At 45.2% G+C, this 24287-nt stretch overlaps 1 protein-coding gene across 1 annotated transcript in view; it reads left to right on the forward strand.

Moving 5' to 3' along the window:
* Positions 1 to 1836: 1836 nt before the first annotated feature.
* LOC137410727 (multiple PDZ domain protein) overlaps positions 1837 to 24287 on the forward strand; it is a 197606-nt gene continuing 175155 nt past the window's right edge. Inside the window, exons 1-3 of the mRNA XM_078778865.1 lie at positions 1837 to 1972; positions 6259 to 6317; positions 23206 to 23405. Of these exons, the coding sequence (XP_078634991.1) occupies positions 6272 to 6317; positions 23206 to 23405 (246 nt within the window). The 5' untranslated portion in view covers positions 1837 to 1972; positions 6259 to 6271. The remainder of the gene's footprint in view (positions 1973 to 6258; positions 6318 to 23205; positions 23406 to 24287) is intronic.

Raw genomic sequence — 24287 nt, forward strand, 5'->3', positions numbered from 1 at the left:
TTTGAAAAGGTTGTTGACCTTTGCCCTATGTTGACCTTTGGCCTGTGTTGACCTTGTAACCTATGTTCTCAAAAATAGTTGGTTGAATTCAGTTAGCTGATATGAAAATCATATTCAAATTTCAAGTCAATCAGATGAAAATTGAGGATTTTTTGAAATTTGAAAAGATTGTTGACATTTGGCATATGTTGACCTTTTGACCTATGTTGATCTCAAAATAGGTGGTGGTTGATTTCAGTAAGCTGATATGCAAATCATATTCAAATTTCAAGTCAATCAGATGAAAATAGATGATTTTAGAAATTTGACAAGGTTGTTGACCTTTGGCCTATGTTGACCTTGTGACCTATGTTGACCTCAAAAACCATTTGGTGAAGTTTTGTGAAGATCAGTTTAAAATTGTGACCTGTAGGCAAGTATAAGTGAGCGGACAGACAAACAAACACACACAAACACCACAACCCGGAGTGATCAACGTACTTGTCAATTTTTTTTGCCAAGTCGTAACGCACAAGACCAACCAATGTACTTGAAAAATCTTCGATTTTGCAAGTAACAAAATGAACCAATTATTGCTTATCCCCCCCCTGTTGTACACGGGCTAAACACCATGTGGTCCAGCACAATTGTGCCGAAGACAAAGCTGTATTGTTCTTAAGTATCATTGGCAAAAAGTGTCAGGTTGACTGTCCCACTGGACCCACTCTCGAGTTTTTTGAGCAGCGCAGATGACACTCCACGTTAATTTATTTATTTAATTTATTTAATTTATTCACCCCCCCCCCCCAACCCTCCCTTGGATAGCCTCGGCCCTAGAGGTACATCTGAGCTGTCTAAACTGGGTTCGAATCTTGACCCACCTATAAACCGTCATTCTGGTGTTTCAAATGTTGGGCGATTCAACAAAATGTGTCTGCCATCCCTCGGAAGAATGTGAAGCCATTGGAGCCTGCCAGCAGTGGTTGTTGGGTTGTCGGTGGACAGGACGTTACATATGGAGGAGTAAAAAGTGGTAGAGTAAGCAATATACCTACCATCCTGTATACCAATATGATGTGATGTGATGAGACATGGGAATACTGACGTCCTTCATACTTGTATCACAATGGGAATCCTGATGGGAAGCCTGGTATTCTTATGAGAATCCTTGAATCCCAATGGGAAGCCTGATATGGGATCTTGATGTCCTTTTATCCTAAGAGGATCCTATAATGTCCATGTGTCCTCGTGGGAATCCTCATGGAAATCCTTGTATCCAATGTGATGGGAATTCTTGTATCCTGATGGAAATCATGTTGTGGATCCTTGTACTTCTTGGCCATTGTTTCAGCCCAAAGGAGCCTTTTAGATATTCTAATGGGGAATTCCATTGGAAATTCTTGTGTCCTGGTGGGAATCCTTGAGTACAGATCAGACTCCTCGTACCTGATGGGAATCATTTTATCCTGATGGGATCCTAATGTCCTTGTATCTTCAAGTCCTTGAAAATATAAATTTAAATTGGGAGAAATCAGAGATGGGAAGGGCAGGTAATTAAGTTGTTTTCTTAAATAATTATCAGGCTCGCCGAGGATTACAGACACTGTACATATACATCACGTGGAGGACAAGGGCACGAGGAGACATCTGCAAATTTGGCCACAGACAAATCATTGAAATTCAAGGATACAGGAGATATATTAATCCGTACACCATCGATGGGATTTGAACTAGGACATGAGAAGTGGATAACGCATGGGAAGTGTCTGCGTGTCGAGGCTGCCATCCGATGAGTCTGGAATACATACCGTGCCCCTTTAAATATAACGGGCCTGGGGGGCTGTCCCTAGGTCGGGTCCCGCCCCGCAGGTTAAACGCCCCTCCTCCAGCGATCGCTCGTCAAAGGCGGGACGTGATCTCGCACCGCGAACAGAGCTCTCGGACCGAGGATAATGACTTCAGGGCCCCGACGTTGTCCGTACAGTGAACGAAGGTATGTATGGACAATAATATAGGGTAAGCGTCGTTCCTTTGTAGGTCCGACAAGACCCATTGCACTGGTGGGTTTTCTTCGTGTTGTCGTCTTGAGAGCGAATATCCAAACAGTGTTGATGTGTTTGTCAAACCGTGGGTTACAAATCACAATAATAATGATGATAAAAGGTGAACAGTTCGAATTTGGAAGAGATGAGGGTCGTGTCAGAGGGGATACTAGTGGGGAAGAGGATCAAGACGCTGGCAGAGGGTGGAGTAAAGAGTGTAAAAGTGAAGTGGAGTAAAGAGTGTGAGAGTGATGTGGAGTGAGACTGAGAGTGAAGTGGAGTAAAGGGAGTGAGAGTGAAGTGGAGTAAAGGGAGTGAGAGTGAAGTGGAGTAATGGGAGTAAAGGGAGTGAGAGTGAAGTGGAGTAAAGGGAGTGAGAGTGAAGTGGAGTAAAGTGAGAAGTGGAGTAAAGGGAGTGAGAGTGAAGTGGAGTAAAGAGTGTGAGAGTGAAGTGGAGTAAAGGGAGTGAAGTGGAGTAAAGGGAGTGAGCGTGAAGTAGAGTAAAGAGAGTGAAGTGGAGTAAAGGGAGTGAGCGTGAAGTAGAGTAAAGAGAGTGAAGTGGAGTAAAGATTGTAAGAGTGAGGTGGAGTAAAAGTGGGAGTGAAGTGGAGTAAAGGGAGTGAGAGTGAAGTAGAGTAAAGAGTGTGAGTGAGAGGTGGAGTAAAGAGTGTGAGAGTGAAGTGGAGTAAAGAGTGTGAGTGGAGTGGAGTAAAGAGTGGGAGAGTGAGGTGGTGTAAAGTGGAGTAAAGAGAGTGAGAGTGAAGTCGAGTAAAGAGAGTGAAGTCGAGTAAAGAGTGTGAGAGTGGAGTAAAGAGTGTGAGAGTGGAGTGGAGTAAAGAGTTTGAGAGTGGAGTGGAGTAAAGAGTTTTGAGAGTGAGGTGGAGTAAAGAGTGTGAGAGTGAGGTGGAGTAAAGAGTGTGAGAGTGGGGTGGAGTAAAGTGTGAGTGAAGTGGAGTGAGATTAAAGTGGAGTAAAGAGAGTGAAGTGGAGTAAAGAGTGAGGCAGAGTAAAAGTGTGAGTGAAGTGGAGTAAAGGGAGTGAGAGTGAAGTGGAGTAAAGAGTGTGAGAGTGAAGTGGAGGAAAGGGAGTGAAGGGAGTGAGAGTGAAGTAGAGTAAAGAGAGTGAAGTGGAGTAAAGGGAGTGAGAGTGAAGTAGAGTAAAGAGAGTGGAGTAAAGGGAGTGACCGTGAAGTAGAGTAAAGGGAGTGAGCGTGAAGTAAAGGGAGTGAGCGTGAAGTAGAGTAAAGAGAGTGGAGTAAAGGGAGTGAGAGTGAAGTGGAGTAAAGAGTGTGAGAGTGAAGTGGAGGAAAGGGAGTGAAGGGAGTGAGAGTGAAGTAGAGTAAAGAGAGTGAAGTGGAGTAAAGGGAGTGAGAGTGAAGTAGAGTAAAGAGAGTGGAGTAAAGGGAGTGACCGTGAAGTAGAGTAAAGGGAGTGAGCGTGAAGTAAAGGGAGTGAGAGTGAAGTAGAGTAAAGAGAGTGGAGTAAAGGGAGTGACCGTGAAGTAGAGTAAAGGGAGTGAGCGTGAAGTAAAGGGAGTGAGCGTGAAGTAGAGTAAAGAGAGTGAAGTGGAGTAAAGAGAGTTGAGAGTGAGGTGGAATTAAAGTGTGAGTGAAGTGGAGTAAAGATTGTAAGAGTGAGGTGGAGTAAAGAGTGTGAGAGAGAAGTGGAGTAAAGAGTGTGAGTGGAGTGGAGTAAAGAGTGGGAGAGTGAGGTGGTGTAAAGTGTGAGTAAAGTGGAGTAAAGAGAGTGAAGTCGAGTAAAGAGAGTGAAGTGGAGTAAAGAGTGTGAGAGTGGGGTGGAGTAAAGAGTGTGAGAGTGAGGTGGAGTAAAGAATGTGAGAGTGGGGTGGAGTAAAGAGTGTGAGAGTGGGGTGGAGTAAGTGTGAGTGAAGTGGAGTAAAGAGAGTGAAGTGGAGTAAAGAGTGTTGAGAGTGAGGTGGAGTAAAAGTGTGAGTGAAGTGGAGTGAGAGTGAAGTAGAGTAAAGAGAGTGAAGTGGAGTAAAGAGTGTTGAGAGTGAGGTGGAGTAAAAGTGTGAGTGAAGTGGAGTGAGAGTGAAGTAGAGTAAAGAGAGTGAAGTGGAGTAAAGATTGTAAGAGTGAAGTGGAGTAAAGGGAGTGAGAGTGAAGTAGAGTAAAGAGTGTGAGAGTGAGGTGGAGTAAAAAGTGTGAGTGAAGTGGAGTAAAGAGTGTGAGTGGAGTGGAGTAAAGAGTGGGAGAGTGAGGTGGTGAAAAGTGTGAGTAAAATGGAGTAGAGGGAGTGATAGTGATGTCGAGTAAAGAGAGTGAAGTCGAGTAAAGAGAGTGAAGTGGAGTAAAGAGTGTGAGAGTGGAGTAAAGAGTTGGAGAGTGAGGTGGAGTAAAGATTGTGAGAGTGAGGTGGAGTAAAGAGTGTGAGAGCGAAATGGAGTGAAGAGTGTGTGAGTGAGTGGAGTGGAGAGTGAAGTGGAGTAGAGAGTGTGAGTGAAGTGGAGTAAAGAGTGTGAGAGTGGGGTGGAGTAGAGTGTGAGAGTGGGGTGGAGTAAAGAGTGTGAGAGTGGGGTGGAGTAAAAAGTGTGAGAGGGAGGTGGAGTAAGTGTGAGTGAAGTGGAGTAAAGAGTGTGAGTGGAGTGGAGTAAAGAGTGGGAGAGTGAGATGGTGAAAAGTGTGAGTAAAATGGAGTAAAGAGAGTGAGAGTGGGGTGGAGTAAAGAGTGTGAGAGTGGGGTGGAGTGTGGAGTAAAGAGTGAGAGTGGGGTGGAGTAAAGAGTGTGAGAGTGGGGTGGAGTAAAGAGTGTGAGAGTGGGGTGGAGTAAAGAGTGTGAGAGTGGGGTGGAGTAAAGAGTGTGAGAGGGGTGGAGTAAAGAGTGTGAGAGTAAAGGGAGTGAGAGTGAAGTGGAGTAGTGAGTGTGAAGGGAAGTAACGAGTGTGAGAATAAGAGCTGGGGACACATGAGATGTCGTGAAGATGGGGCAGAGCGGGTGAGAATGGCGTGGCATAGTTATAGGGGTGGTGGAGTAGTGGTTGTACCGTTGGGGGGAGGGAGGGATTGGGTGAGAAACAGGGCAATAGGAACAAGTAATACTGAGGTGGAGTATAAAGTATGGATGTGATTCGAATATGAGGATGACTTGAGGTAGAATGAAGATTGTGGATTAGAAGGAAGTTCTATGTGGAGGACGAAAATGAGAATTAGCGGATGAGATAAAGATAAGGATGAATGTGTGGTGACGAAGAAGAAGAAGAAGAGTATGGGTTGCTGGTTGGAGCTGGTGGTACACAAGAGGGAGGAGGTTTGTGTTTTGTTTTTGAGACAATGATTGGGGTGTTTGGGAGAAGGTAGGGATCATTATCTTTCCTTTTAATCAACGTGTCATCCCAAGGATGTTTCTTTTTTATTTTCTGATATGACGTTGCCACATGGGACATTTAATTCTCACAAGGGAATGTGTATGAGATGACTGATAACCCCAATGGGAAGAACAAAAGCATCCACGGATGGGAATGAAACCCACACCATTGTTTTTAAAGCAGAGGATGGAGGCTTCACAAACTTAACCATCGACCTGATCTGTGGACAAAGAGCAATGGAGTTTCTTATTGTAATCGGTGTTGGTTTTCGTTATTTGTATTTGTTCGCCCGTCGGTCTTCACTCTCGATCCACTCCTTTTTCTTGCTTCTTTCGAAATCCAGTACCCTCATTTTTGCCATCGATGCTACTCATTTATTTTTCTTTGTTTCAAGTTGTTTATTTATTTATGCTGTGCTAACCACCCGAGGAAGCAAGGCCGGATGTTAACCCTTCACCAGAGCAAAAGAGGAGGGCGAATGCCTGAAACGTCAGCTTCTTGCTTCAACCTCAGTCGATGTCCTTGTCCTGTTCATGCCATCCATTGATGATATTCTATTTGGGTCCACTGATTTGGGTCCACTGAGTCCCACCTGTGGTTTTTCTGCACTTTTCCCCTTACCCCTTAACATATTGAAGTGAAACTTTGTATATGGCTCTATTATGTTAAGTTACAGAACAAGTTCGAGTTTCGGGGTTTCACCAATTTTTCACGGATTTTTGCTCTTTTTGAACTGAGAAAATATCACCATGTTGTACATGGGTGAGTTTTCCAGAGTTTTAACCCTTACTCTTTAACATATTGAATTGAAACTTGGTAGTGGACGTCACATGCATGGCAAAGTAATTTTTCCTCTTATTCATTATTTTTATTCATTCTTCTTATTCATTCCCTCCCTGACCCCCATGTGCAGCGAAGGTGTTTGAATGATTACACCCAGAGTTAAAAATCTCAATATGCCAGAATATCCAGGTGAGTAATTCCAGCACTTTCGTAAAATTTTATTTTTCTCCCTTTCCCCCCGCACCCCACTCCCAGTTCCCCACTTTCAGTTCTCTTTGTGATTAAACCCCTCTCCAATTGTCCCCCTCCCCAACCATTTACTTTGTTGTTTACTTTCACTCAAACGTGATAGTACATAAAGTGTTGTCTGTTGTTGATTCATACACCAAATGGGGGCCTCAGTGTGTCGAATACCTGTCATCAATAAACATTTCTGCCACTGACAATTCATCCTCAACATATGAGGAACCCAGGTAGGGTTTGAAACAGCAAAGCCAAACTGCTTACCTTGTGAATCTTTACTTGTTTGTTTTAGGCAGATGTATTTGGCTACAACAGCATGAGAGTTAATTTACTTGATAATCCTAGCCACCTGGGGTAATTGATTAGGTGAGAGATGTGATTGAGCCTTGTTGTTTATGTTAACTGCAATTGACATTGCATGTGATGCATGCTTGGGAGTCTTGGTGGTGCGCATTTCTGTCTTTGCATTGATGATTCGCCAACAAGTGATGAAACCGGCCCCGCGGCTGAGGGGAGACATGTAACATTGGGATTCTCAAGTATGTACTACTTCTGAATGTCTGCATTTGTATAGGAACCCATGTAGGGTTTGAAACAGCAAAAATCTTCCTTTGTGAATCTTTCTTGGTTGATATATGCAACTTTATTTAGCTAGAAGAGCATGGAACTTTATACATATACATGACATGATCAAAAGTATGTGGACACCCTTTCTAATTTGCGGACTCGGCTGTTTCAGCCACACCTATTGCTGACAGGTATATATAATCAAGCACACAGCCATGCAATCTCCATAGACAAGCATTGGCAGTAGAATGGTGACTATCGTGTAGTAGCCGTACTGAAGAGCTCAGTGACTTTCAACGTGGCACCATCATAGGATGCCACCTTTCCAACAAGTCTGTTCGTCCAATTTCTGTCCTGATAGAGCTGTCCCGGTCAACTGTAAGTGCTGTTATTGTGAAGTGGAAACGTCTAGGATCAACAACAGCATACAAGCTCACAGAACGGGACCGCCGAGTGCTGAAGCACTAGCACATAAAAATCGTCTGTCCTCGGTTGCAACACTCACTACCGAGTTCCAAACTGCCTCTGGAAGCAACGTCAGCACAACTGTTCGTCGGGAACTTGATGAAATGGGTTTCCATGGCCGAGCAGCCGGACACAAGCCTAACATCATCGTGCTCAATGCCAAGCATCGGCTGGAGTGGTGTAAAGCTCACCGCCATTGGACTCTGGAGCAGTGGAAATGCATTCTTTGGAGAGATGAATCACGCTTCACCATCTGGCAGTCGGACGGACAAATCTGCTTTTGGCGGATGCCAGGAGAACGCTAACTGCCCGAATGCATAATGCCAACTGTAAAGCATGGTGTAGGAGGAATAATGGTCTGGGGCTGTTTTTCATGGTTCGGGCTAGACCCCTTAGTTCCAGTGAAGGGAAATCTTAACGCCACAGCATACATACAATGACATTCTAGACAATTTTGTGCTTCCAACTTTGTGGCAACAGTTTGGGGAAGGCCCTTTGCTGTTTCAGCATGACAATGCCCCCATACACAAAGCGAGGTCCATACAGAAATGGTTTGTCGAGATCAGTGTGGAAGAACTTGATTGGCTTGCACAGAGCCCTCACCTCAACCCCATCAAACGCCTTTGGGATGAATTGGAACGCCGACTGTGAGCCAGGCCTAATCGCCCAACATTAGTGCCCGACCTCACTAATGCTTTTGTGGCTGAATAGGAGCAAATCCCCGCAGCAATTCCAACATCTAGTGGAGGCGCGGCACAGTTGTCTTCTACCGACTCCTCTCCGGCCTTGCTCCCCCAGCTCTCTCTGTGCTCTGTCCCCCAAATATTTCTACAGGTCGCACAAGATCTGCCAGCCACCCTCTGATGGTTAAACTGCCGAAATCTCGGCTCTCTGCTCACCTTCACTCTTTCATACCTCTTTTCTCCCGCCTCTGGAACAAACTCCCACACTCACTTCAATCACACTCCTCCCTCCAGGTCTTCAAAACAGCTGTTCACCACCATCTCTTATCTTCCCCCATCCAAAACCTTGATCTTTTCTACCCCCACTAATTCACCCCAGATCCACCTTGTTTGAAATTCCAACTTCTTTCCTGGAAGTCTTGGCAGTGTCCATATGTTTTATACCTCTCCCACCCCCCCCCCCCTTCCCATGCCTTCCCCCCAAAGCCCTCTCCCTCCCACAGTTCTCTCGATGTCTCCATGTCTCTCGGTCCCTGCTCTCAAATGTTGTGTTTGTGTCCTTCCCCCTCTCTCCCCATCTTGTCTACCGCTCCTGATGTTATTTGTTTTGTGTGTCTGTTTGTCTTTCTGTGTGATTAATGTTCGCTCTTTCACGAGCCTCGATCTTGTATACAAAAAAAAAAAAAAAAAAAAAAAAAAAAAACCTTCCCAGAAGAGTGGAGGCTGTTATAGCAGCAAAGGGGGGGGGGATCAACTCCATATTAATGCCCATGATTTTGAATGAGATGTGTGATGTTCGGGTGTCCACATACTTTTGGTCATGTCGTGTATATTGTAGCGGTCCGACCCGGTTGCCCAGGTTCAAATCCGGTTAGTTCTGAGCGACCACGTTAGTCTCCCGCCGCAGAAACCTGAGTGACAATGTCAGTCCCCTGCCGCAGAGACTTCCTGCCAGATCCCACATCCAAGGTCGATATAGAGTGACATGCCTGCGATAGACGAGCGACGTGCCAAGGCAATGACGGGATAGATCTTATCTTTAGCCGAGCATACCAATGATCCGGGAGCTCTGATGGTATAAGACCATGACCAATTGATATTGCAAACAGATTCCTTTCGAGCTGCCAGATGAAACCGTTGTGAGCAAGCAGGATGAGTTGAAGACCAAGTCAGGTTTAACAAGTGTATTGTGTAAAAAGAAGCACATATTTACAGGAACAAACAGTCACAATAATAATGTCGTGTTCACCGCCGGAATTAAGAGCCCTGGGTGACGGATGACCAATCAAGCTTTAACTCCGAGGGGTTCAGTCAAATATATAGCTGTGTTCTTCACACGCGAGGGAAAGGAGAATGACGAACTTACCTGGACGGCTTCCACCAGACGTCTTCACACCTGCGAAGATCAACCCAAACCGATAAGGATTCAAATGTACAAAAATACTGGCTTTATTGAATAAATGCCGGTAACAAAATAACACACGGCAAAACTAAGATTTCTAAACGGGACGTCCCCACACAGACTCGTATACAGATAAAGGGAACAAATAATTGGTGAAAAGAAATGTGTGTGTGTTTCTCAACTAGGCACTTAGCTCTGAGCGTCTCCTGAACCCCGTCGGGAATCATCCAGGCCCCGAGCGCGCAATCCGGGCGCGGCACAGGCACTGGCGGGAAGTAGGCCTCAGCGCGCCCTCGTTCACTCAGCCGTGCTCATCCTCTTCATCCGCCTCACCAGCACTCACGTCTCTCAGCGCAAGAGCGCTATGAACTGTGACTGCACGGCACCAATATTCCAATGCAAGAGGGTGGAAACTTTTGGAGCACGACCGTTCACCACCAAACCCCACAGCCAAGAGAGCTTATCGGTGACCGTTCACCTCCAGATCCCGAAGCAAAGAGAGAAAATATCGGCCCTCCAACTCCTTTCTACTCAAGGCTCTGAGGTCATCCAACGCCACCTGTGCCTGCTCCAACCAGCGAGTCCCTCTCTTTGTTGCTCGACAAATCTCACCAATCACTGCTCTCCGGGGCGTGTCCTCATGGACCTGCCTGCTCTTGTGACCAACCGTCGGTGATATCATCGTTGGTGCTCAGAGTCCTCTTTCCGGTTAGCTTTTATTTAGTGTCTAATGCGCTATTTCCTGGCTTTGTGTGTGTGCTGCATTGTCATAAGGAACAGAGGAAAAATAACAGAGGCCATTTACATACAGGGAATTTACCATTAATCCCTAACTAATTAACATAACCCCACCCCTCTGATGGGGACACTTATACGCACTTACACGACATCTGGTCTAAACGAATTTCCTACTTATGATACGAGGTGTGTTCAAAAAGTATCCGACCTTTGTTCATAAAAAATACTCGTATCCAGATACAACAAACTTACACTAATCTCCTTCAAAGTAGTCCCCTTGGGCTGCCACACACTTCTCCCAACGGTTCTGCCACTGTCGGAAGCAGCGCTGGAACGCCTCTTTTGGGATGGCGCGCAGCTGGTCCGTCGCATTCCGCATGATGTCTTCTCTGGACTGAAACCTGGTCCCTTTCAGGGGCATTTTCAGCTTGGAGAAAAGCCAGAAGTCAAACGGAGCCATGTCGGGAGAGTAGGGAGCCTGACGAAGCACAGGTGTGTTGTGTTTGGCCAAGAAACTCTGTATCAAATGTGAAGAATGGGCGGGTGCGTTATCCTGATGGAGCTGCCAATTGCCCGCTGCGCACAGGTCCGGCCGTTTGTGTCGCACAGCGTCACGAAGGCGACGCAGAACCTCTTGGTAATACTCCTTGGTGATGGTTGTGCCGTGTGGTGCGTACTCGTGATGAACCACGCCACTGGAGTCGAAGAAGACGGTCAGCATGACTTTGACATTGCTGCGGACCTGCCTTGCTTTTTTTGGCCTCAGGGATGTTGGATGCTTCCATTGTGATGACTGCAACTTGGTTTCTGGGTCGTACCCATAAACCCAGGACTCATCGCCAGTGATCACTGTGTTGAGGAAGCTGGGATCGCTGTTCACAGTCTCCAGCATGTCCTGTGCGATCTCCAAACGGAGTTGCTTCTGCTCAATCGTTAGCAGCTTTGGTACGAACTTCGCTGAGATTCTCCTGAAGCCCAAATCCTCCTTCATAATGGAATGAACGGATCCAATGCTGACGCCCACCTCGTCTGCAAGTTCTCTGATCGTGATTCGACGATCCTGCATCACCAGGGTCCTCAATTGGTCAATGACGACTCATTTCGGGATGTTGAGGGCCTACCCGAACGTGCTTCACTCTCCACTGATGTGCGGCCATCTTTGAAGCGGTTGTACCACTCCTTTATCTGTGTGGTGCTCATTGCTTCGTCTCCGAAGGCCTGTTGAATCTTGCGGATCGTTTCCACTTGGGAATCGCCAAGCTTTACACAAAAGTTGATGCAGTAGCGTTGTTCAAGTTTTTCCGTCATTTTGTCAAAAACGAAAATCCGACGGCGCTCACTTACACTTCCTCACTCATCGGCGGTCTGCCGTCGAATGACAGCTTCTGCAGGTGGGAAAAAATTCACACGTGCGCATTAGGATCGCCTACATACGTGCACCAATCAACGCCTCCCTAGCTTCATTTGTTTACGCACGACAAATTAAGGTCGCATACTTTTTGAACACACCTCGTACATGGAGTTTCGTCTTCTTCATTGTGACATACGGAGCATGGTATGCTGTACAATTCTATCTGGACTAAGCTAATCATGGCCTACTTCCCACAAACGTAACAATAATCTCCAAAGTTACCCGCTACCAAATACGCACCCACAAATCAGACCAAGCGATGGACAGTTAACTTAAGTACCTATGCCTTAGGGATTAGGCCTTCAGACACATGAGGGAAGACATAGGGCACCACAAGACAGCAGGGTTACTGTGATATAAACCCAGAAAGTAGCATGGGAAGAGAATGTCCAGCTCCGTTGTGTGAGCTCCATAAGGTTGTAATGGGGAATGGGGGGTAGGGGAAGGGGTGGGGGGGGGGGGGGAGGAGTGGGAGGATAGTGGGGAGGGGAGGACAAGACCCAAGGGAGTGGGCGTGGCATTGGCAGTACAAGGCGTGGCCTACCTCATCTCCAAGCTTGCTTCGGGGTGTAGCCTTCGGCGCAGAGATTACGGTGTTCTCTCCCGATTTCCTGTTATCCCACACCTTTATAGACTGGCCAACCGACGTCACAAATGACAATTTATGCCCCTCCCCTCACCTTTGCCATTGGTCCAAGCTCCGACCAGTGGGTGGAGCTTATGCCTTTAACATCTTGAGTCGTGGCCCCTTCGCATCCAGACCTCCATGTGACCCCTTTTCCCGCCTCAACTCTGGGTTAAGGCCTACTGCAGCAGAAAAAGGGCACATTTAGACAGAAAACAGAGGAAGGAAACATTAAGCAAGGGCTCACAGGAATGAGGAATTTCAGATACACACAATGAAGTGGGTCTGATGTTTCTAACTATATGAATTAATGATGCATATTTAAAATGATATTTAATTACTTTACACTTATTCTAAACACAATATGGGAATAACTACACGATAGCATTTATCAACCCCTTGGAATAATTTCTGCAAAAAAATAAATATTGTTGTGGTTATGAAATAAGACCCCGGGGTGACACACTCAACACATAAGGAACTCTCAGTTAGATATTTAATTAAACCCTCCCCAGGATACCCTCTCCTCGCAACATAGGCGGGGGAAATGCATTGTGTGTGTTTGGCAGGTTTTATCCCCTTTGTAATTTCCCACCTTATGGAAATCCCCCTATCCATCCTTTCATCCATCCATTCCTCCATCCATCCACCTCAATCCCTCTCCCATTCCCATGCAAACCTCTCAAACCACATACTGGCCTAACTTACCCCCCCCCCCTCTTCATTTAATCCATTCAATCCCTCCTGCCCTCGATCCATTTGAATCCTTTTTCCCATTCTTCTTCCCTCTGCACCTTCCAACAGCACAGACCATACACACTACGCAACATGTCTCACAAAACACAGATTCAGAGCCATGTTAGCGCTAAAAACCTGTGTGAGCACATCAGCCACAATGCACCAGTTCTGTGAGCGAAAGCTCAGTGAGCGAAAGCTGCATGGCTACGTGGAAGACGACATGACGGACATGCGCAGTGAGTGTGCGGGGCTGCCCAGTTAATGACCGTGCACGCACACCAGTGGGGGAAGCAACACGCAGGGGTCAGAGTGTTGGGGGCAACCTTTGCATCCCCTGAAGCCACACCACACCAAAGGCCACGATAAGCCCGTAGTGCACCAAGGGTTGGGGCTGACTCATGCACCAAGGATCGTAACGTGACCAAGAGCTGCCTGCCTTCCTGCTTGTCTGTATTGCTAAAGCAGAGAATTGAGCAAGACACATTGTGCTGGGGAGAGACCATGAGGGCAAACGGCAGCATGAGATCCTTGGGGCGCAGCGGCTCCATACTGATACACCGCCCTACACACCGCACCCACACACCCACCATATTCCCTTCCTTCTCTGCCCTCCCTTCCCTCCACTTTGGACCAACGTAAGCCTGCTGGCTTATGTCTCATGAGTGATAGGCCACAAACACGCCCCAAACTTCTTTCTCTCTTTCGCTCTTTCACGCCCCAAACTTCTTTCTCTCTTTCGCTCTTTCTCTCCTTCTTTCTCTCCATTTTCCCCGGAGTGATTGAGGGATGCCTGTCCTGTGTGCTTAGATAAGTTGAGATTGTGTAAGGAGTTTGCATGTTTAAGGGTAAGACTTTTTGTGTCACTGCATTCTGTACTGTACACTCGTGAATACTTGTGCCTGTAAATGCATGCCTTTCCTTTAATTCTTTATAAACTGTTTCCAACCTGCTCAATTGTCTCTTTCCACCATTCGTTAGACATAGCGCATGTAATAAATAAACGGGAAGTTGTACCCCATTAATTAGCTGCATTAGATAGCCGACCTCCCACCTACAGTTTTACACGCCACGGCCATACATAATAAGTAGACGTGGTGGGAAATCGAGAGCACGGTTCCCCAGTTGAGATAGCTAAATCACTGGTACGGTAACATGATATTTGGGTGTGAGGACCCTACTAGATTTTGTTGCCTCAACCGGTGTCCGCGGTTGCTCAGCAACCACTCAGGCCTCGGAGTTATCCGTGGCTTGTCAGCTTCAGGGTCGGAGGTCGAGTAGTGGGTCCTAGCTACTCGTGAACCCCGTGCGATACCCCAAACCCGGATCAATATCTAAAATATATTTACAAGTGTTTGTGTGTGTGTGTTTGTAATTTGTATGTTATTCTGTCACAGCCGAATCGTAGCACTTAGCAGCCCAACATTTTAGGTGTGGGTACTTCTGAATCTGGGCAAGGTTTTAAGAACCACACTTTGGCCTTCCCCTCCATTTTGCGGCTCCAAAGGCCGCTATAAAGTGAAAATTAGGATGTGGCGTCAAATAGGGCTGCCACCAGCCCGCAGCAAAAGATAAACACCATGATGCCAATAACTCTTTCGCTTTTCAATGTCCAACAGATCCCGAAACTGCCGCTGGGAAAAGCTAACCCAGCTGGTAGGCCCTGCTAGTAATTATATATATTTTTCACGTGACTGTATATATATATATATATATCTGTGCAGTCTGTGTTGTGTTGTCCTGTGTTGTCACTGCACTACTCCCTCAAACTTTCGTGAAGTCGTACCAAACTTCTGGTATGCACCTATCTCCCCCGGAGGTATGTCCTAAGGGTATTTATTTTGAAAAAATTTCCAATTATTTTTTTGGGGGGAATTCATTTTTGTTTTCAACTTAAATTTTTTATAAAATGTGATATGTATATTACAAATACATTTGTGCATTATAATTGTTTGTATTATGATTGGTGTAAACCATGACAAAACAGCAACTCAGGTACAGTCATTTATCTATATATCTACACATCTGGGCAGTGTCTATTGTCACTGAACTACTCCCTCAAACTTTTGTTTCCGTGGTTGTGAAGTGTTTTTAATCACGTGGTGGTGGCTTTGAATCACGTGGTGGTGAGGTATTTTGAATTATGTGGTGGTGAGGTGTTTTTAAATGACGTGGTGGTGAGGTGTTTTTAAATCACATGGTGGTGAGGTGTTTTGAATTACGTGATGGTGAAGTGTTTTGAATTACTTGGTGGTGAGGTGTTTTGAATTACGTGGTGGTGAGATGTTTTGAATTACATGGTGGTGACGTGTTTTGAATTACGTGGTGGTGAGGTGTTTTAAATGATGTGGTGGTGAGGTGGTTTGAATTAGGTGGCGGTCAGATGTTTTGAATTACATGGTGGTGAGCTGTTTTGAATTACGGTGGTGGTGAGGTATTTTAAATCACTTGGTGGTGAGGTGTTTTAAATTACATGGGGGTGAGGTGTTTTGAATTACGTGGTGGTGAGGTGTTTTGAATTACGTGGTGGTGAGGTATTTTAAATTTCATGGGGGTGAGGTGTTTTAAATTACGTGGTGGTGAGATGTTTTTAATTACTTGGTGGTGAGGTGTTTTGAATTACGTGGTGGTGAGGTGTAATCGTCCCAAACTTCCAGTCTGCACCTACCACGGCCGTATGTATGTGCTGAGGGTTCTTTTTTGAATTTTATATATTTTTTTCAACCTAAATTGCTTAATAAAATGTAATATCACAAACTACAAATATATTTGTGCAAAATAATTGTTTGTAATATGATTGGTGTAAATCATGACAACACAGCAACTCAGGTACAGCCATTATCCTCAGCTAAAATAAGGCCATTCCTCAGTAACGGCGCTCGCCTCACCAAGCTAGTATATTGTTGTGGTTTTGTAAATAAAGGCAACCCCCCTATAGTTAGTTGCACCACAACATGTAGCCTCGCTTTGTTAGTTATTTCTTATTAAATGTGAAGTATAGTCCCCTTCCCAGTGTTAGTATGCGTTGAGGCAGGTAGAGTAAGGGTACGCCTCATTGAAGCCTGGAATGCCATGTCATGGGCCTAGGGCAAGTCTAGCAGGCCTGAAGGAGGAGCTGGACGGCGTGGCTGGTAAGCAGCGAACAGCCAATGTGAGCTAAAGGGAGTGGCCAATAACGGCGGCCAATGAGAGCTAAGGGGAGTGACTAATGAGGGGCTGTCACGACACGTGACCCGTGGAGGCCCGTGGAACATTCTAGTGGGGCTCCGGGGGATAAAAAACCCGGCCTGGACCCCCAAACTCTCTCTCTCTCTGGCCCTGGACTCTGACGATCTCTGGCTCTGGACTCTCTCTGGCCCTGGACTCTGACGCTCTCTGGCCCGGGACTCTGAACGCGCTCTCTGCCCTGACGACCTCTGCCTGGATGCCCTGCACGTGCGCTTTGCCTCGCTGACTTCGGGATATGCTCCTTGGGTTCCCGTTACGTGCACGACTGCGATCAACGTCCCTGCCGCGAACATCCTTGGGGCGATCCGCCAAATGAGCCGTCCAGGCGAACTGCACCAAGCGGCCGCGCTTTGTGCGCGTTCCCCTCTTCCTCCCCTTCCCCGAACGAGTCTGAGGGCCCTTGTCCGGGAAGGTAAGTAAGGCTGTTAAGGTTCTCCACTGTGTCCCTTTTTCTATAATCATTGTACACTTGTGAATAAATCCTGTGGTTTGTTTCCAACCTGGCCGTCTTCGTCCTTTCACCATTGGCCTAGCATTGCACGAGTTAAAACCCCTCGATCGGGTTCATAGTGCTAACGGCACGAGTTACGCGATGCACAACCGCTCGGGCGTTAAAGACCAGAGTGACTCGTGCGAGGTTCAGCCCCCGTTCTCACAGCTGCGTGTGTCGAAGGTACTCGGGTTGTGACCGTTAACCCTTCCACGCGTTAGCTGTGGGCTCGGCGGCTGGAATTGCCCAGTAATCCGTCCACCACGAGTATAGTGTGGGGGCGGCCTCGTGGACTCGAAGCTCGAGGGGGAGCAGGGCTAAACCCCCCCCCCCCCCCCCTCAGTATGTTGACAAGCTCGAGATGCGCAAAAAAAGAAAAAAGAAAAAAAGAAGATATATATAGATATATATATATATATATATAGATATATATAGATATAAATATATACAGACTTGGCATTTAATATGGAATATTTTTTTTTTCTTGATTTGGTTTTACTTTCTGAACTCAGTATATCAATCTGGTGAGTTTATTTTACCCTTCGGTGATGTCTTTGTTGAAAGAACCATGTCACTGATTGTCTTTCGCAGCAAGAAGTCAATAACAGGATTATATATCACAGGTGGCATGACAAAATGTAAGGACAGGTACATTTGACGATTGGCTTTACAATCGGGTATATAAGGGTTGTTGCGTTCTGTATTAGTGGAAAACAACTGCTGCACGTCTACAAAAGTTAATGCCGCTTCCTCTGGAGATGGTCCGTCAACTTGACAATGCTGTTTGTCATGGAGTGGTGGCTTTACGAAATTCTGGCATGAAACAGCGTGCTATTGCTCGGCAGTATGGCATCACTCAAGGTCAGGTGTCAAAGATCCTGAAACGAAATGCTCAGAGGGGTGTCCCTACTCCAATACCGAGGCCAGGATGTCCCCGCAGAACCACAAGGAGGGATGATCGCCAGCTGCACCGGTTAGTCTGCAATGGCCATACCAAGTCAGCTAATCGGCTTAGGGCTGAGTGGCAGCAACTGACAAATGTGCGCCTGTATCCAGAAGGCTAGTCAACCAACGACTGGTTCAAGCAGGCTATCGTGTCAGGCGTCCCCTGAGAAAGCCACGCCTGACCAGACAACACAGCCAGCGCCAATTGCAGTGGGCCAGAGAGCACCGTCAATGGCAGCCAGGACACTGGAATCACGTGACCTTCAGTGACAAGTCTAGATTTCTGGTCTATCGTCAAGTTGGCCGCGTCCGAGTGCGCAGACAAGTGCATGAAGCCCACAACGAAGATTGTATAGTGCCAAGAGTCCAAGCTGGAGGTGGTGGGGTGACCGTTTGGGCTGCTTTTCATGCAGGGGGCAAAACTGACCTGGTTGTTTTGAATGGAAACCTGAACCAGTTCAAGTACAGGGTCATTCTGGAAGAAACGTTGCTTCCATTTGCTCGTGCAGCCTTTCGAGGAAACTTTGTCTTCCAAGATGAGAATGCACGGCCTCATCGTGCTCGCATGACCCAACACTTTCTTGCTGACCGTGGTGTAGAGCATATGGAGTGGCCTGCCATGTCCCCGGATATGAATCCGATAGAGAACTTGTGGGCAGAATTATCGCGTCAAATCGACAACATGGACCAGCAGCCTACCTCTGTGCGTGAATTGCAGCAGGCTATTGTCACTGCATGGCAAGCGATTCCTGTCCAAACCTTGGCAAATCTCGTGAACAGCATGCCTCGATGTGTATGTGCCCTCCTGAATGCTCGTGGGGGTTGCATGAAGTACTGAACTGTAATTTTGCTGTCCATAATCCCAGTCATAATTTAGCTTTTGTTTTTGTTGAAAATTTTTTGGGCTAATGTGCAAAATAAAGAGATACTTCTGGAAATCGTACTGAAGTTTAACAAAGTACTGTCCGTGAATTGAGTTCGATATCAGTTTACATCACTTTCAAGGATCAATTTATTTGCTTCGAAATGTCAAATGTGGTTTTTGTTTCTTTTAAAGGTCACATTAACAAAATCTAGAATAATTTCAACATAATTTCAATGAACTTTTGGTTCTAAGTCATCTTGAAAAGTAAGTTCACCCCCACAAAAAAAAGATTCCATATTAAATGCCAAGTCTGTATATATATATATATATATATATATATTTCTTCTTCTGTTTTGTTTTTCTAACTCTATTTCTACTTTTATTTCTGTCTTTGCTCTTTTATATCTTTGTCATTCAGTGCCAGCATGCCCCTTCACACATCTCTACATGGAACACACATAAGTTAAAATTGTCATGCAAATTCTTACCATAACATACATTACACACGTGAATTGCGTACTTTTGCATGTACCTGTATGAGTCAATTGTATCATTTTTCTGACCAAGTGTGTATTTCCAAAATTGCAGAAGTTTTTTTTTTTTTTTTTTTGTATACAAGATCGAGGCTCGTGAAAGAGCTAACATTCATCACACAAAAAATATATTTTTTTATTTGAATATTTTGAATATATTATATTTTGAGGTTGCTGCACAGAAAGTCAACGGAAGACACATCAGGATTGTCATGTGTACAGCTCTTGTTGCTGTTGCTCTACACAATGGCTTACTTCTTGGATTTGCTTTTCCAATTACTGATTATAACATGGATGTTGAGCCTCTGAAGAGAGGGATTTTTTTTCAGTGCCGGTATGTCAACTTACCCTCCAGTTCACTACTAAGGTTCCTCGAAAAGTTCATCAAACTCTTTAAAACTCCAATGAAGAATCACAGCAGAAGTCTTTGTGTAGGACTCATTTGTGAAAAATTTCAACTTGTTAATGGCTGGACTTACGATTTACGCAACTGGAGAAACATGGAACTAGCATGATGACATTGAAGATTTGTTGTCTAAAGTGCCAGTTGCCAGGCTTTCTTGTGGACCAGCACACACACAAAAAATACCAGCACAGTGTCTTTGACAAGACTTTACAAATAAATACTCTTGTCCTTGAAATGATTTTTTCTTCTTTGTACTCCCTAAAACATGTTTATACCCCCAGAAAAATGTTGGGGGTACATTGTACATGGAATGTTTTTGCCATTTGTAGCACACTTCAAACATAAAAATGTCTCTAACTTTCAGGCCTCTTTTGCATAAGCTGTTGTTCTTTGTGTTATCTGCCTTTGTCTCGCCGATTAAAATCTAAGGTTGTATCTTCAATGGCCATTAATTTTGTCCTTTGAGTCAGGGCATATGAGTACGTATTGATGAGAGAGGTGTTGGCATTGCATAACCATGTATTTTGGTCTTCAGGCTGAAATCCATATGTTGAGCTTTGTCAGTGTTGTTTATCTTTTTTTTAACCATTTTTGTTAAAAGCAATCTCTGTAGAGAAACAGTGCTGGTCTACGAGAGGCATTTAAAGTCAACATATATAAATTAATGTGACCATTGCACATGCATGATACTTTTGGGTCGTGTTCAATTGTAATGTCTTGTGGAGATGCATCCTGTTTAACTTTACTTCCTGGTATCCTTCATACTATGTGGTGGTTAAACAATATACAAGGTGTCTGTCTGTATGCTCTGCATTTTAAGCTTACAAACACAAGTGGACAGATGTACAGAAGAGGATTATGTGCTCATTCTGATCTGTCAGTAGCTAGGACCTAGGGCACGATGACGACACATTTTAAGCTGCTATTCACTTTCGTAGTAAATCCTGAAGGTGTTCAAGACTGTTTGTTTTTTTCAACTTAACACCACAGGGTATATTCCTTCCTCTGTCTTGTTTTCTAACTCTATTTTTATATCTATCTCTGTTTCTTTACATTTTCTTCGGTCTTTATAAACCAACCCCTGCCCCTGCTACTTCTTGGTGAAAGGGTAAAAAATAAGATGAGAAAATATAATAATTAAATGAGATGTAGACAATATTGATTCGTAGCGAATTATTGCAAGTTGATAGAAGTTGGGAACACGCTGCTGGGTAGACTGTTTCCAAACAGGTATTGTGGGGGAAGAAGGAGGAGGCATGGCGATCGGTACGGAGGGAAGGGAGAATGAATGAATGATCATTTTAAGGCCATTTTCCCCGCTAGAGCGGGGGTTAGCCTTGCGGGCCCCATGACAATCATGGTTCCCTATTTGAGGCAATGTTTTTATGGCCGGATGCCCTTCCTGACGCCAACCCTTGGTCACGCTCTTAGGATGCGCAGGGATACGGTGTACCTATTCTAAACCGGGGTAGACACCGGGATCATTCATCCCAGCAAGCTGGTACTCAATTTGCCGACCTCGGAAGGATGACAGGCTGAGTCAACCCCCCTGGCGTTAATTCAGCGATCGATCGGGATTCGAACCCAGGATCCTAGGATCCCAAGCCAGCACCCTAACCGCTAAGCCAACACCAGGCTTACGGAGGGAAGGGAGGTTAACACAAAAAGGGTGACGGTGACACGTTGGAGTAGAAACTAGAGCTACAAACAGAGTGGGGGGGAGGGACGGTAACAGAGAGTTTGACAGTGCACTGACTGTGGTAGAACCAGTAGAAGAGGCACGGGGAGGAGGCTGCTCAATGATGGGCTAAGGATTGGAGATTGCTAGACAAAGTAGGATTGTGAATCAATATTGATACATACAATTTTTAACTGCACAATTCCCCATAGACTTTAGAGAGATTGTTGTTTTTGTTAATCCAGGAGAGATTTATCTCCCCTAACAGCAAAAAAAAAAAAACCAAACCGTTTCCTCCTGCAATTATGATGCTCATGTCATGTGGTGTCATGGTTGTATTGTCTCTCCTTACTGAAATAATGTGCGAACTCGATCAAGAACCTTTAAAATCAACCTGAGATATATGCTGGAGAAGCAAGAGTGATATTTGAACTTGCACGCCTTACCTGATGACATAGGCAACAGGTTGAATGAATGAATGAATGATCGTTTTAAGGCCATTTTCCCCGCAAGAGCGGGGGTTAGCATTGCGGGCCCCATGACAATCATGGTTCCCTGTTTGAGGCAATGTTTTTATGGCCGGATGCCCTTCCTGACGCCAACCCTTAGTCGCCTCTTACGATGCGCAGGTTGTCATTGCATTTTACCTGAAAGACATGATCTGCACAAGATCATCATGCCATTTTGCAACAGTGGCCATTGTGACGATCGCTGATAGAAACGACAACATAAATGGACATTATTACTCGGGACTCTCACATGTTAATGAGGTCTCTTCATTGTGTTTTTTTCCCTCCATGCTTAATTTGAGTGAAAAATGACAGAAAATAACTTTCTAGACTTTTGATGCACTGCCCTTGTAATGACCCTGCAAAGTAGTTTCTGTAGTTTCTGATTAAAAAAAAGTTTTTCACGTTTGCAAAAATTTTCCAAAGTTGAACCACCAAAGACAATACCCATATTCAGGTGTAGTTTCAGTGGTTTTTGCAGTAGTAATTGGGGATGAGAAGTGAACTACAATGTCACTCACTCGGGCACATATCTCCACCAGGCTGAACAGTTTACGTTTTGCATCCCACAGATAGGCCGGATCTGCTTCCGGAGCTGAACCAAAATTAAATAAATTTGTCCGTGTCACACAATTGCAGCCTGGTGTTGGCTTAGCGGTTAGGGTGTCGGCTTGGGATCCGAGGATCCTGAATTTGAATCCCGGCCAATCGTTGAATTAACGTCAGGGGGGTTGACTCGGCCTGTCATCCTTCCGAGGTCCGAAAATTGAGTACCAGTTCACTGTTAATTCCCTGTGTGTCGCAAGTGGCGACCAACAGGGCTGGCGGCAGGAAGGGCATCCGGCCATAAAACATTGCTTCAAAAAGGGGACCACTGTGCCCTAAAAAGGCCAACTCCCGCTCTGCAGGGGAAAAATGGCCTCTAAAGGTGTTTTTTTTTTGTTTTTTTTTCACACACCCAACCTGCCCACCAAGTTTCATCCGAATTCGTCCATAAGATATTATGACTAAAGTGCATTTTCCATAAATCCATCTTCCGTGGCAAAGGTAGTAATGTGTTGACATCTGGTTCGGGTTCCTGCCTTGCTGATATGGAGACCAGAAAGTTTTCATACTAATGTGGATGCAGGATAGAGCATGAACACATCACAACTGGGCCAATGCAGACAATGTCCACTGAACTTCTTAAGATGTCATTCCCCCTGCATCAAGGTTGAGCATGTTTAATAAGCAAGCCGAAAGCTCTTAAAAGTAGCGGTTTCTTCAAATCTTCACGAACAACATGATGTCAACAACTTTCACTTCAGTACATCGCACATAAGCACAACTTATACAGTACACCGATCATTATTATTTACTGTAATTAGATAATGATGTGACAAAACCTCTTTGCTGTAGTGCCCTTGATGTTGGCATACGTTTTCACTCAAATACTTGCTCCACAACCTCCCATAAACCGATTCCATATTAATCAGGAATGCACTGATCCATGACAGAAAATGACAATATCGGACTATGTGCCATCTTGTCTAACATTACACGATGCCTCCCCAGACATTCAGAGCGCCATGCAGGCATTGGACAGGCTCCAGGCGAAACTGCACACGTGTTCACGTTCCGCTGATTCACAAGACTGCCCTGAAACTCTGTCCATGCACTATTGCCGCCTTGGAGCCTTGAGGGCCACACTTGCCAGCCCGCTATTCCAGCAGATAGTACATCTCCAGCGCTCGGTGCAGGAGTTCAAAGGGATGGTGAGTGATTGTTTGTGCAGCGTCCATTATTATTAGGCCGCTCAGTTAAAATGGATGGTAATAGGCTATAAAGTGCTTGAGAAATACTTTGAAATGAATACTTCTTAGGGTTTCCTTGTTAGGCCAGTTGTAAATCAATTCATTAATGAGCATAAAAAGTAAAAAGTAACGATGTATTATTTGGCGTTTGATTGCAATGCAAAGGTAAAGGTTGTAAGCAACAACACATCAATGTATTCCATTTTTATCAGCCGCTTTATTTTACGATTACACTTACATCCAGAATTTCTAAACGTTTTATATTTCAGCCGTATTTGGCTTGTTTCCCAGGTATCTTTAGCCTTATAAAACGAGTAACCTTGACATCCAGGTACTTTAAACATAGGGGCTGTTTATTCGTTCATTAAATCCCAATTGAAGTCTCATGAGAACCAAATACATCCAACAATCCAAATTCTCTGGGCAGGTTCAGATCAGATGTCACAACAATGAAGTAGTTTTTTTTTGTTTTGTTTTTTGTATACAACATCGAGGCTCGTGAAAGAGCAAGCATTTATCAAACAAACAAATCAAACAAACAAGCAAACAAAGTATATAAAAAGGGGAGCGGTCGACAAGATGGAGAGAGAAGGGGAGGAAGCACACAAACACAACATTTGAGAGCAGGGACATCGGGAGATGTGTGGGAGGGAGAGGGCCTGGGGGGAGGCACGATAGGTATAAAACGAAAGGACACCAAGGACTTCCAGGAAAGAAGTCGGCACCTCAAAAAAGTGGATTTGGGGTGAGATTAGCGGGGGTAGAAAAGATCAAGGTTTTGGATTGGGGAAGATAAGAGATGGTGGTGAACAGCCGTTTTAAAGACCTGGAGGGAGGAGTGGG

The sequence above is a fragment of the Myxine glutinosa genome, chromosome 1 (genome assembly GCF_964187855.1).
Source record: "Myxine glutinosa chromosome 1, kmMyxGlut1.1, whole genome shotgun sequence".
Lineage (NCBI taxonomy): Eukaryota > Metazoa > Chordata > Myxini > Myxiniformes > Myxinidae > Myxine > Myxine glutinosa.